The sequence below is a fragment of the Nelumbo lutea genome, chromosome 7, assembly GCF_056320005.1.
Source record: "Nelumbo lutea isolate HS-2025 chromosome 7, American lotus-T2T, whole genome shotgun sequence".
Lineage (NCBI taxonomy): Eukaryota > Viridiplantae > Streptophyta > Magnoliopsida > Proteales > Nelumbonaceae > Nelumbo > Nelumbo lutea.
Window position 1 is genome coordinate 43,234,915 of NC_142690.1, and position 15,024 is coordinate 43,249,938.

Below are 15,024 nucleotides of genomic sequence, written 5' to 3' on the forward strand. Positions count from 1 at the left end.
AAGGGCACCTAGGCGATGCCTTGACAACTATGGTTTCCACTATAAGGATTGCTTAGCCAAACTCCCTAATACAGTCTTTGACTGCGACTCTTTTGGGAACGAAGATAGACCCAAATCATTGTCTATTGTTGCCCCAAGAGTCTTTTACCCCACGTGACAACTAAAGGAGCCACATGATCCAGTCCCACTAATAAGTTTCTCCAGCTGGTTCAGATTACAGATTGGTTTAACCAGTTCCCTGTCTAGCTTACACCAAGGTTCTTTTTGTCTGGTTGATATCATTGGTCCGCGAGCCAGCTCAGAAGTTGTCCCCCTTTTTAAAACCTCAAAAAAATAATGCCCTTCTCTTCACTTCTCACTTTCAAATAAATTTGAATTCATTCCCATTTTCGCCCAGGCAACGCTTCATCTTCCAGCTTCCAACCAATCACTTTCCCCAGGCAGATTGCCGCTTCCCCTTCCTTCTTCAACCTGTCTCCTACTGCCACATGATCGTCCTGTAACCACCTCAGCATCGTTGTCTTCCTTGGTACAACCCTTCCACAACCAGCCTTCTGGTTCAGTCGCCAGCCAGAACGTTTGCCAAATACCATCGGAACAGAGAGCCAAAGAGCATGGGACCTCCTCTGGCCTGATTCCTGAAACTCTAGCACTTATTGCCTGTAGGTGGTGAAGGGAATGAGAGATCCATCACATGGACGCCCAAAGATTGCGGATTAAGGGGCGAATTTCAAACATTTTTCTCTCCCTTCAACTGGGAATCGCATTCCCTATTTAGAAAATCATATTTTCAAGGATAAATCTTGAACCTTAAACTGAACCAGATCTGAACCAAAAGGAATGGGAGAAAATGATACCTGATACGGAGAAGCAATATCTCCCAACGAAGGTGTTCACGCCCAAGGAAGGATTCAAAGACTGCTCCCACTGAAGATGGCGTAGTACAGGATAGAGCAGAATCAGCAATGTTCTTCCCCAAGAACTCTGTCCTTCGCAAGAAACAGCAGAATGGAACGTGAGCACAGCTCCCTTTTCAATCCTTTCTCAAAGAATTGATGTCAAGATCCAATCTTGACTTCTCCCACAGCTGGAGATCGAACTGGCAAACAGGGCGGCAAGAGCAGGGAGGCGGCAAGAGAGTATTCGCAGGGTGCAGAATTCTCTCATTTTGATTTCAGCACTAAAGAGGATCTGATGTATTTCTTGGTCTCTCTCAAGGCTGCCGCCCCCTCCTTCCTTTTGTTAACTTGAAAAGATCAGCTCCTAATCCCATTAGGAGGTGCTTATCCAAATCATATTTGGATCAGCTTTCTCTTCTAATGATAAGGATAAACCCTTATCTTATCTGCAAATTAGATTAGCTTTATCCTAATCTTATTAAGAGGTTTCTAGATCTGAATCACATTCAGATCTGAATTCTCTGAGTGGATAGGATTAAGACCCTATCCTAACTGCTAATCCATCTCAGAATTCGCCCCTTTAATTAACTAAATTAATAGCCCAGTTCAAAATGGACTTTAGGCCCATTAAGCTTATGTGCTCACTTAACCTTCCTAACTGCTGCCCAGTTGGGCTTCCTTGTATAGCGTGGGACCCAAGCATTGATCTACACATCAGCCACATGGGTTCGGCCCAGCCTTTGTTACAAGGCCTGGTCGAATACACTGTTAAAGACAGTGCACCCCCTGAAACCCATCAAATGGGCTCTATGGGCCCAACACTTACCCTAAGTGGTCCCTGGGCCAAGCCACCTTGTAACACCCAGGGACTGTGGGCAGATGCAAAATTAGCCCATCAGGTATTATCCTCAATGGTCTTACACTTAACCTCTCGGCCCATAATGATCATACACTGCCCGACAAGAGAGGACCTCTCCCTCGGTTGCAAGGAACAGTGTTGCACTCTCCACTTATATGGATCCCGGGAATTAAAACCTTTTGCAAACATTTTAGAAACCATAATATATATACTTTTATATCTCATATAAAATATACTTTCCAAAACAAATCTCAACAGTTGAAATCAGCTGCCGGCAGTCTTGGTTTCCAACAGTGAGAATGCATCCCCGATCATTACCTTTGCCCGACAAAGGGGCTGATCCTGTCACTATGATCACCCACTCAGATGAATTCTCGGATTATCCCAACATACCCAGGTTTTGATCCCCGCTAAGGATCTCACTGATTGGTACATCAAAGGCAGCCCAATCCGACACCTAGTGCAGTATCATAATCGAGTCTAGGGGTCGGGTGTAACTTTCCAGTTTTGCCCATCAATCTCCAAGGTCCATGGCAATACTGGAAATCTGGTCCAGTTCAAAGATTCAATTAATCCCACACTGTATGTGCCTAGGGTCTCACCCCGGTAGCTGAGACAAGCCACCCCAACCGACTTGGTGGCACCACAGTGTCAGCCTTGTCAGGATAGATCTCCCCAGACCGACCCACTGGCTGTGAACATTCTAAACTAACACGAGTCTCAATAAGTGTCCAGTTTAAGGGTAATACACAGAAACATACCAAGGGAACATGAATCAAATATGTACTTTTATTCATTTACAATAAACTCATAAAGTACATCAATTTTGATTGAAGCTAAGGGCATACAAAACTGTCTAACAGGTGGATGAGATCAAAGTCTTCCATCACACATCCTAACGACCCTGCTATTTCATCAAGGACCTTCTAGTTCCAAAGGTTGAAAGGCAGCAATACAAGTTTTACTGTGAACATACCCGTCAAGATCTTCTGTTCATTGCACGACATTTGCCAAGTCTCAATCCGGACAAGTCCTTCACCAGTATCAATCGACGAGGGCTCCACCAGACCAACTCCAATGTCTAGAATTGCTCTTGTCTCACTGAAGGGTACCGCCACCACCGAGGACTTGATTTTAAACTTCTCTACAATCAAGTCCACAATCAGTTGGCAGCCCACAATCTTCTTACCAGAAATCAAAACCCACCTCTGCTCCCACGCCCCTTTACCAAATAATTAAGTCTTGCTGTTGATTAAGTTCAGCAGAAACAGGGGATTGATTTTTCCCCATCACTGTAGTGGCTTCCTCAACAGCCAACTTCTCTTTTCTTTCGCCTGTCATGGCCTGTTTACATGTCTCTCTTTCTGAAAGGTTGACTAGGTAATCTTGAATTGTCAGAAGCTCCCATCCTTCAGCCTTCTTACCTTTTGGAAAACAGATTGTCTGCATCTTCCCATCTCCAAAGAACTCAGTAAGTGCAACGAACAATCCTTTGCTATTACATTTGAACTCAGCTTGGTCAGTTTTTCTAGACAGCTGTTAGACAGTTTTGTATGCCCTTAGCTTCAATCAGTTTTGATGTACTTTTGATATTTAATGTAAATAAACAAAGTACATGTTTAATTCATGTTGTGTGGTACGCTTCTGTGTAAGACCCTAAAACTGGACACTTAATAAGACTTGTGTTAGTTTTAAATGTTCACAGCCGTTGGATAAATCTGGAGAGATTTATCCTGCCAAGGCTGACACTGGTGTGCTGCCAACTATTCGGCTCCATCATCACTGTGTCATCTTCAGTGGGAGCTGATCTTGGATCTTCTTTGGGCGTGAACACCAACGTTGGGAGATTCTCTAGATCAGGTATAATCCCTCCCTTCCTCTTGGTCCAAATCTGGTCTGGTTTGGTTCAAGTAGGATCCTTGAATTTTGATTCTAAAATAAGGGAATGCGATTCCCAGTTAGAAGAAAGGTATGAAATTTTTGAAATTCACCCACCCATTCCGCATCCCTTTTGGCATCCATAAGATGGATCCTACCATTCTTTCAACAGCACCACTTGATTCTTCCACCCGTTTCTTTTCACGGAGTGGATTGCTCCACGGATCCACAAATGAAGCCTTTCAGCCACAGCATAGCTTCACTGACAAGAAACACAGTGGCCCTCTTCTCTTCTCGGATCTTCAGAGGGCAAAGATCAGTAGTTCTGCAATCCTCAAACAAAAACCTTTTTGCTTCAAACTCCACTTCCCTTCTCCACCTGGTGATCCAAAGGAACCCAGCTTCTTCTCCTTCCTTCGTCATCTACTCTGAGAAAGTATTACAGTTTCTCCATGCTCTTTAGAAATTAAGAAAATAACCTGTTTACAACCATCTGTTGTAAATAGATATCACTTCAGGCTTTTGGATTGAACCTGACTTACCTTCGGACATGGGAATTAGCTCAACTTTCAATGTGGAGGATCTGTTTCCTTATCGAGGCACCTTCAAGGCTCCTACTCTACCTGCAGGTGTGCCAATTCTAGGTATTCATTGAGTGATTCTAGGTTCACTCTTTGTTGCATCTCTCCTAATGTATAATCAGCATTACAATTAACAAATGCTATCAAGTTCTAGGGAAAAGGAGTTCAATAAACATAGGCAAGGACTGATTCAGGTACATCCCTTTAAGCAACAAGTAACTATAGATCCTTCACAAGTTTATCCAGAGAGAGAAACTCTTCTCTTGATTGATCCCTTCTAGAGTGGATAAAAACCCAACCTAATACAGCTGCCTCTCACTCACCTTTAAGACCACCCATAAATATCCCTCTGGAGCAATTTTAAAAATTTCCAAGCTTAACCCTAATTTCTAGAATTTTCTCCAACTCCCATTCTACCCATAATTTTCATCTTTTTGTGCCAAACTCTGTTGAATTACCTTTAAAATAATCACCTCTTACATAGAACTATTCTAAGAATATCTGCAAATGCTTGGTGCTATGGAAAAATGTTGGATTCAGAAGCAATGACACAGGTTTGAGTCTGAGAATGGACACCTTGTGCTAAATTCAGAGTGGTTGGAAGATGGATGCGGAGAAGGGATTCAGAGTGGTTGGAAGATGGCGTTCTGAGGTAACAATGGAAGCCAAGTCATTCAAGTTGTAAGAGGAATGGACCAAAGATAGTTGTGCTCTGAAAATCAGAGAGAACAATAAGTCAACAATATTGGTGCCGGAGAAGGTCGTTGTATGGGTGAAAGGATTCATGGATGGAGCTATCAACTCATTTAAGGAGGAAGGTTGGAAAAATACCATGGCAGTTCCAGGAAAAACCTTTGTAATCGAAGTAAGGAGAAATACTAAGGGGTGGTTCATTACTGTGACTGAGCTTATTGGATTAAGGGGAAAACAGATGATTTGCTTACCGGAAGGTAAAAGGCAGAAAGGTTGGTTGGTCTTTGTGGAGGAGTTGCAGGCTTTCCTTGTGGCTGTGGAACGGAAGAAGAAGAAAGACGAGAAGGCAGTTGTCCAAAATTCAAAAGCTAGTGACCGAAAGGTTCAGATGAAGGAGGGTGTGGTTGGAACCAGTGGGAGTGTAGAGGTGCATGGACCTACTGCTCCTGGTGTGGCAGTTGCCTGCTCCTCTGTACATCAGCGAATTTTGGTGGGTGATGGCACAGATTTTTGGAGGAAACGGCTGGTGCTAGTGGCTGACAGGAGTGTGAAGGATTGGTAGAAGGTTCTGGATACTGTAGCTAAGGAGGTAGATTTGGAAAATGAAGCCAGTTTGTTTCCATTTGCAGAGACGAAGGCGATTCTTGATGTAAGCGACCAGGAGCTTTGTTTCAACACGGTGGTTGTGGATGGCTGCCTCTTTCAGCTTCAGAACTGGAGCCCTCTCTGCAACAAAGTGGAGGTGAAAGAAGGCAGCTTACAGCTGAAGTTGTTAGGTCTTCCCTTCAAGGAGGGACTCTGTTCTTGAACAGATTGCTCGTTGCTTGGGTGGGGTGCTGATGGGAACCAACAAAAGAAGTCTGGGGGCAGTCCATGTTTTGGGCACAAGTGTAATTCTTTTGTTCTTGGGAGTGTTTAGCTCCCTTTGGAAGATAAGAAAGTTTATCTTCCTCTCTGTAATTCTTTTGTGATTAAGTAATGAATTGTTGTTATTGATCAAAAAAAAAAAGAATATCTGCAAATTTCACACAAATTTCTTTTCTGAACTTAATTATTGATTTTCTTGATCACTGGTCAACTTCCTTCCTCCCATATTTCATTTATTCTAGTTTCCCATCGGTTGTGGTCATGACCTAGGCCTGAAGCCCTCCCATAATCTTCCTTGTTAAGCTAGGAAGTTTCTTATTCTTTTTCCTACTTAGGATCTGAATAAAGGCTAAAATTGTTATCTGCATTCTGTTTTGCTTGTTTTAAAATAGGAGTGACGTTTAATGTAGTTCTAAGGGTTTCATCCACATATCCAATGTCCAAAAAGTTGATCTTTTCTTTGTTCAAACAAGTTCCCTGACACCATCCCATGTATCACACAAGTTCACAGTGGTAAAATTTTTCAGTTCAACAAGTTTCATTTGTTTTTCAGGTTTTGCTTTACCTCAGAGAAGAAATAAGCTACAAAATTGCAGTGGCTTCACACCCATTGTAGCTATGTATAATTAAAGTAAATCAAAACTTCCACCAACTTAGATGTGAAGTGAAGGTCATCTGTAAACCCTAAAGAAAGCAAGTTCTTACCTCTCAATCTTAATATAGATGCTTGTTGAAGCACGATATAAATCAAATGCCATTTGTTCTTTACCATCCTCTTCAAGAATGACACAAGCATCAGTAAACATCCGAATAGCTTCCTCAGGAACAGCATTTTCCAGCTCACTATGTAAGAGATATAAAAGCTCTATCAGCATCTTAGTATTTCATGAGAATATACCAACATTGACAGAGTTGACAAGACAAAGCACAATTTCCTTGATCCAGAAATTGACATGATAAACTCTACAGAGGTTTAAAGCAATTATCTATAATGATAACTTGAAAAAGAAAAGAAATAATGACTTAATTGGATAAGGCTAAATATACCATACATTAACATCAAAACCTCACAAAAGAACTTGATCCTGCAAACATTTGTCATTCAAAATTCTATGGAGATTTTAGAAATTTTTCCTTCATAAGGATTACTAGGAAAGAACCGAATTATGATTCATCACCACCATCATCTAAGCCTTATCCCAATTATGTGGGGTCGGCTACATGAATCCTGTTTCGCCAGTTCAGGCTCCATGACCATAAGAGCTTGCAAAAGAACAGAAATATGACTAAAATTCAAAAAAATAAAAGTTCAATGCAATAATCCATTAGTAAAACATCATAAGTAGGGCCCAGTGCTTAATATAATGGTAAAATCTTGAGCAAACAAGATCTGAGAACAGGGGCTCAAGTCTGAAAGTTGACACTGTGTGCCAGAAAAGAAAGAAAAGAGACAACCAACAAAGTTTATGTTTATATCCAGTCTACCCCTCCCAAGACCCCAGATAGCTGGGACCATCATTGGGTATTGGCCCCTTTAACAAAGTACAAAACCACATGAATAATCATCAGACATGCAATATCATATTATGTATCAGTTCCATGAAAGAAATTAAAATGCTTTTTGGAGGTTCAGATATAAAATATAGAACAAGTTTTTCAAAATAGAAAAGATACATGCAAAAGCTTGTAAGTTACTAAAGGCAAGAGCCATGTGCACACCGAGCACCCTTTGCAAGAGCATCTGCTGCAGGCTGTGATCTCCCACACTCAATGTATAATTCAGATGCCCTTCTGTAAAAGTCAGCAACTTCATTCCAGCTGCCTAGTTCTTTTGCTGCAGCACCAGCAGACTCCATATGCTTAGCAGCATCCCAAGGCCTATTAGACTTGTAAAGGGATACAGTTAACAAGCACAGAAATCAAACAATAAAATAAGACCAAGCACAGAAATGTGTTATTCAAGCAAATGAGGATACGATGAAAGCATCTCCTGTCCCTTTGAAGCCTTCTCAAATGCAGTTTTTGCTCTCTCATAATTTTTAGCAATCTTAAAGCCGATAGCTACAAAAAAAAAAAAAAATACTTATCTGAAAACCCCACTGAACATTAAACAAGTCAAGAAAATTATGAAAAAACAAATACATTTACATAAATGGCAACTACCAACCAGCCTGCTCATATAGGAGAGTGGCATTCCTCCAATCAGCACTCCACCGTGTAAGAGTAAGTTTTGTTCTGAGAAAATTAAGAAAAGAAAAATGAAGAAAAAGATAAAATTATAACAACTTCAAGAAAAAAAACATAAGTAACAAACATGAACTGAGAGATTCTCATACATGTTTTTGTCCACCCATTAAGAAAATCATATTTGTTAGTATAAAAAAAAAAAACCTTACAACATTCCCCTATTTTGATTTTCTATTTATACCGAAAAATTCTATGTGATAAGAGAAATGACAGAATAGTGGCCATATGGAACCAACAAAGAGGTTAAGAACTACAAACTCTGAGCCATTACATGATCTAGAACAAACACAATTAACAATTACAAAAGTTATGACCTTGGAGCATGTCCCCTTGATGGCAGATCATGTGGCATAATCATTGGATTCTTTTTTCTTGGGAGCAAAGAGTACACAAGATAAGAGATAGGTAGAGGTGGAAGACAACAAGGTGATGTTTGTCATGCCAGTTATAGGAGTGTATTTGGAGGTTGGAGAAAGTTTTTGGTGCCATAGAAGTTGGTTTTCATCAGGTCTATCCTTTTTCGTTACTTTTATCAGTAATAACAAGAATTTAGCAAGAAGAAAGCTTTCAAGGTGCCAATGCGAAGCTAGGTGACAAGGGGGCTTCCTTTTCACCTAGTCACCTAGGCGATATTTCAAGGTGCCAATGCGAAGCTAGGTGACAAGGGGGCTGCCTTTTCACCTAGTCACCTGGGCGATGAGTCTTTTAAAATAAAAATATAAAAATCAAGGTGACCCTCTAGGTTTCATAATGATGAGCAGTAATCTTAAACTAATAATTACCATAATTCTCATAAAATAAGTATAACCCTCATATCAAAACATGGAAAATCAACATATTTATGAGAAGCAAAAGAAGAAACAAAAGATAAAATATAAAATATAGGGGTTGTGCTCCCTTGTTTTTTCTCAACATATTTATGAGAAGAAATTTCCTCGTTGCTCGTATGTTGATTGGATAAAATCTTCAAGTTCTTTACTTATCAGTTCAAGTCTTAAAGAACTCAAGACTAGGGAGAATGACTAATCAGCCCAGATCAGAATTTTATAGCCCCAAAGTACAGGGGGAATGCATCCTGACTGTGAATTGATGTCAAATTCACAGGCAGGATGTGGTTTATAGGGGGGGAGAGGGCTAGTAGTAGGGGGGGCTGGAATTCAGAATTCTGCATCGGGTGTATCCGTACTTCTCCGCTCAAGACTATGTCCCCAACTAGTATGTTGATTGAACCAAAATAAATAAATAATACAAAGAAACTATTATAAGAATTACGAAAATACTATAGACCCACAAAAATGAATAATTTAGTGCAGTAATATCTATTTTAATAGTATAATATCATAAAGTAAAAATAATAAAATATTATGTGGCACCTAATACAAAAACATGTAGGCACTTGGGCAAGAAAACGCTCCAATAGTGGCTTCTTGCCTGGGAATTGCCTTGACAACTTCATTAAAAATTAACATGGGGAAATGGAGAAGGAAAAACAAAAACTCAACCCAATCCCCAAAAAAGGCCTAGAAGCCTCAACTGTGCAACAAAACCTCATCCCATAGAAATTAGCATGCCAAGACCCAATAAGTTATGGTTGTCTTTATTCTTGAAGATTTAGTAGAAGAAAGATGAAGAAAAGGAGAGAAGTAAGAAAGAAGGAAAATAGAAAGAAAAGAGAGAACAGTTTATGCAAGAAAGAAACCAAAATAGGGTTGTCACACTTCTCATTCACTTTTGTTAAATTGCATATTAACCACTGCTTAACAAATTGATTAAAATACCCCTATAGCAATACATGCATAATCTTAACATTTACCCTCAAGCTGAGCATAGATATTCCACACACCCAACATATAAACTATCTTCAGACTTAGGCCTCGTGACTCCCTTCCTTAGCAATCAAGCAATTGAGAATTTGACTTGACAAACAGCTAGTAAGGCCATGTTTGGTTCAATTGTCATTCTTTCTCATTCTTACCCAAGATGAAATTCTAAGATGGAAAGGAATGAGTAAAAATGGGAAGAATGAGATAGACATACGACCAATGAAAGTTGAAACACTAACCTTGGCATAGAAAGTTGAAACACTAACCTTTTGTAAGTTAACTTCTTAAAAAAAATTAATGTATTGAATTTCATTGGCATAGAAATAATGGCATAGACATATTTCAGATTTTGATAGGTTTTAGCCTTTTTTACTTTAAATCTCCTTGCATGCTGAATATGGGTAGTTCTGTCCTGACTTGAAATAAATATACCTTTTTTGGCTTGGTGGTTGTCTTTCAGGCATACGTCCAACACCTGAATATGATACTAGGGGATGTTGAAGAAATCATCAAATTGATGATGAAACTTATGAAGAGATTATTCGGGTATTACATATTGCACTTTTTTTGTTAATTGTGAAACAAATAACAAAAAATGAATATATGCCAAACAAAAATTATAGAGGAAAATGGAAGGAGATTATTCACTTCCATGTTCCATCAATCTTCCACGTCTTTCTTTTTTATCTGTTCAAATATTATATTGATTTTTTTTTACTTAAACTTTTCCTGCACTAAATTAGTCTGATCTTGTTATAACTTATAACTTTTAGTTTGTTTCCATAGGGTCTTGCTTGGATCTCTGTTTTGGTGGACTAAATTTGGGAGGGGGTGGCATATTGAAATGTTATATAGAAGTCTACTAAGAGACCTCCTACAATTCTAAAATCCAAATATCTCAATCTCCTTTAGTGATAGTTTAGGCTAACATAGCCCATGTTTTTCTAGCCCTGTATCTATATGTATCAACCAACAGCTTACATACTATGTTATTACTCATCTCCTTTTCTCCTAGGAGAAGTAAAAGTTCCTGCTTCTACTCACACTGATTTAAAATCCTTTTGAAGATGCAAGTTTGCACATTCTGAGAAACCTCAACTGATTGGATTGAGCTATTTTGCATTATCTTCTGGAAAATTAGTTTAATTGATTTTTTTTTATTGCTATGGAGTTGCAGTTGGTTTTTTACCAGGGAGTATGTATCTCAACTCTTAACTGAGTAGCACTTCTACAACAAATTTTTTTTATCTTTTGACATTATTTTTGCATATAACTGGCTATTTTGTTATACAGTCTGATCTAATAATTTGAAAGCAGAAACCACTGGAGTACTTAAGTCATGTAGATTCTGGTGCAATACCTAAGGATATAGAACAAATAGAAAGAATTAGAAGCATAATGTTACATCTTTACAAGTCCAAGTTTTTTAGGCAATTAAATCAAAAATGGCATTGTCAGCACTAGCTGAGATTTTTATACATAGAAAATCATAAATGACATTGTCAGCACTGTCTGTGATTATTAAAAATTAAAAATTTTCTGTTATGGTTCTTGAGAAAATAATCAAAATTAATGTAGGTAATATTTTAAGGGAACAGGTTAATTTTAACTTCCAAGTAGGCAAGTATTCATCTTTTTTTTCCATAATTATACATTTTGGAGCTCTTCTGAAAATTAAGATTTACATCCCCTTTCTTCAAGTAAGCTAGCAATAAATGTGGAAAGTTTTGTGACACAATTCAACAAAAGTTAAGATGCTTTGGATTTTCTCTCTCCCCCACCCTCATAAGTTAAGAATTTTGTTTGTTTTGAAGCTTTTTAGAAGTTTTCTGCTGATAAAAGGATGAAAAAAGAAATCCATCCTCTGGGCTTTTTTAATGGCAAACTTACTATTGTATGAGCAATCTTGCCCTTTTCATTGCCTGAATTAATAAATTGATCTGCATTTTATTGGTAAATATACTCTATAAAACCTTTACATGCTTTTTCAATAATTTCTGGTTTATTCCAAAAGAGGGGAATAAACTATAGAATCATAATTCTATAAATGCTTAATTAAAGAGATCTGTCAAACATTTTTAATAAAAAATAATGACTTCCTACTGGTTTTTAAAGTGGTTATGGGAGAGACCTTAAATAGACAATGATGCTTGACTGGCAGTAGAACAAGTTAATTATCACCTTTTGGATAAGATCAAATGGGTATCTATGGTCTATAAATCGGTTTTCTTGTTTGTTTCCTTCTTTTGGACAACATGCAATGAATAGAAAAACTAAAATTCTGAAATCAACTATTTTCAGAACATAGCTTTCTTCCGTTTTAGCTTTTGAGTTAGATATCTAAGAGCTAAAGTTCAGAGGTCCATTTTGTCTTTCTGACTAGAACTAAAGGAATATATTCTACTCAGAACAAAATTCCACCACAATTAATCATGTAGGTCACCAATCAATTGCTACCTTAATCAGGAAAACTGTTGGCTAGATATCCAAAAAAAGTAGAAATGCAACACAATCCTCTTAGATAATTATCACAAAACTTGTTAAATAATTAAAGCTCGTTAGTGTTGTACCTTAATCTGTCGTCCTTCACTGATTAATGCCCTAATATGGGATAAAACCCAAATGAATCAGCACAAAAGAAGAAGATGAAGAAGAAGAAGAGAGATCGATTTTACCTTTGTGCTCTATAGCGAGAGAGATCGATCTTACCTTTGTGCTATTGAGAGAGAGAGAGAGAGAGAGAGACGGATTTAGTGGAGAAAGTGTCTGAGGTTCGGGTTCAGTGGAGAAAGAGTTGAGGTTCGAGAGAAATAGAGAGTCGAGGTTCGAGAGAGATAGAGAGTCGAGGTTCGAGAGAGATAGAGAGTCGAGGTTCAACTTTCGAATGAAAAATAGAATGAAAAATTTGGGCACGAATATTTTTCGTGCCACACATATGATCTTTTGACATACATGCAAGTTTCATTCTCAAAAGAATGAGTCCTACGGCAAAAAATTGGTACCCAAACACCATTGTGTCATCATTCATTCTTGCCCATTCATTTTTAGAATCGGAAAGAATTGAAAAAATGAGGCCAGTGGCAACAAACCAAACATGGCTTTAACTTCTAAACTTACAACTCAATAGAGGAGGAATTCTCAGCTCTTGAACATAATAGCAAGGCATGCTATGGGTTGTTGGTTGGTTTATACAGGCAAGTTTCCACCAAATGGTAATATAGAACAGCTTAACTCAAGATTAATTGCAAAGGGGTATACACAGATGTATGGAGTGGATTACATGGAAAATTTTTCTCTAGTTACCAAAATCAGCTCAATATATGTGTTAATTTCTCTTACTGCTAGGTATGAATGGTCGCTTTTTCAACTTGACATCAAGTATGCTTTTTTCACAATGATCTTGAAAAAGCTTATATAGAGAAACCACCAAGGTTTGTTGCTTTAGGAGAGTTGAAGAAGGCAGTTTATAGGTAGAAACAATCTCCACGTGCTTGATTTGGTAGGTTTAGTGAGGTTGTAAAATAGTTTCAAATGAAACAGTGTAGTGTTTATCACTCTATATTTAGCTACGATTCTATAGGAAAAAATATTCTTTTGGTGGTATATGTTGACGATATTGTAATCACTAGGAGTGATGTTAAGGGGATTGAAAGGTTGGAAGTGTTCTTTCGGACAAAGGACCTTGGTAAACTAAAGCATAAGTTAAGCTCAGTGTAGATACAAGGAAGTTGTTTAATAACCTAGGCAAGTATAGAAGACTAGTTCGAAAACTAAATTATTTAACTATTACACATCTAGATATCTTTTTCGTAATGAGTATAGTTAGCCGATTTATGGTTCCTCATTGAAATGTAGTTATTAGAATTGTACAATACTTAAAGGGAGCCATAGAGCATGGATTATTCTACAAGTCTAATTGAGGTATAAGGCAATATAGATGTGAATTGGGTTGGGTGTTAGACAGTGTATGCCCTTAGCTCCAATTAGAATGATGTACATTATGACATTTATTGTAAATGAATAAAGTACATATTTGATTCATGTTATTATGGTGTGTTTCTGTGTAATACCCTTAAACTGGACACATATGAGACTCGTGTTAGTTTAGAATGTTCACAGCCGTTGGATAAGTCTGGGGAGATTTATCCTACCAAGGCTAACACTGATGTACCGTCAATTTGGTTCAAGTAGCCTGTCTCAGCTGCCAGGGTGAGACCTGAGGTACATGCAGTGTAAGTTTACTTGAAAGCCTGAACCGGATCAGATTTCTAGTATTGCCCTAGACCTTAGAGATTGATGGGCAAAACTGGAAAGTTACACTTGACCCCTAGACTCGATTATGATACTACACTAGGTGTCGGATTGGGCTGTCTTTGATATGCCAATCAGTGAGATCCTTAGCGGGGGTCAAAACCTAGGTATGTTGGGATAGTCCGAGAATCCATCTGAGTGGGTGATCATAGTGACAGGATCAGCCCCTTTGTTGGACAAAGGTAATGATCGGGAATGCACTCTCTCTGATGGAAACCAAAGCTGCCGGTAGCCAATTTCAATCATTGAAATTTGTTTTTGCAAAATATATTTATATAAAGATACACATATATATTACGGTTTCAAAATGTTTGCAAAAGGTTTTAATTCCCGGGATCCATGTGAGTAAAAGAATGCAACACTGTTCCTTGTAGCCGAGGGAGAGGTCCTCTCTTGTCGGGCAGTGTTTGATCATTATGGGCTGAGAGGTTGAGTGTAAGACCATTGAGGGTAATATCTAATGGGCTAATCTTGCATCTGCCCACAGTCCTTGGGTTTTTATAAGGTGGCTTGGCCCAGGGATCACTTAGTGTAAGTGTTGGGCCCATTAAGGGCCCATGGTGATGGGCTCGGGGGTTCACTGTCCACAACAGTGTATTCGGCCAGGCCTTGTAACAAAGGCTAGGCTGAACCCATGTGGCTGATGTGTAGATCAATGTTTGGGTTCCACGCCATACAAAGAAGCCCAACTGGGCAGCAGTTTGGAAGGTTAATGAGCACATAAACTTATTGGGCCTAAAGCCCATTTCGAACTGGTCTAATTTGATTAGTTAAAGAAGGGGCGGATCTAGGATTTCGATCAGCAAAAAAGATAGGGAGTTATCCCTATCCACTCAGAGAGTCTAAATCCAAATAGAGATTTGGAT

General features: G+C 38.6%; 1 protein-coding gene across 2 annotated transcripts in view; it reads right to left on the reverse strand.

Moving 5' to 3' along the window:
* The window catches only part of GSNAP (gamma-soluble NSF attachment protein), a 92,544-nt gene that overhangs the window by 58,666 nt on the left and 18,854 nt on the right, over positions 1 to 15,024 (reverse strand). For both annotated transcript variants that reach the window (XM_088952825.1, XM_088952826.1), the window contains exons 3-6: positions 7,945 to 8,012; positions 7,754 to 7,838; positions 7,497 to 7,655; positions 6,483 to 6,620 (exon numbers count right to left, since the gene is read on the reverse strand). In XM_088952825.1, coding sequence (XP_088808951.1) covers positions 6,483 to 6,620; positions 7,497 to 7,655; positions 7,754 to 7,838; positions 7,945 to 8,012 — 450 coding nt within the window. The remainder of the gene's footprint in view (positions 1 to 6,482; positions 6,621 to 7,496; positions 7,656 to 7,753; positions 7,839 to 7,944; positions 8,013 to 15,024) is intronic.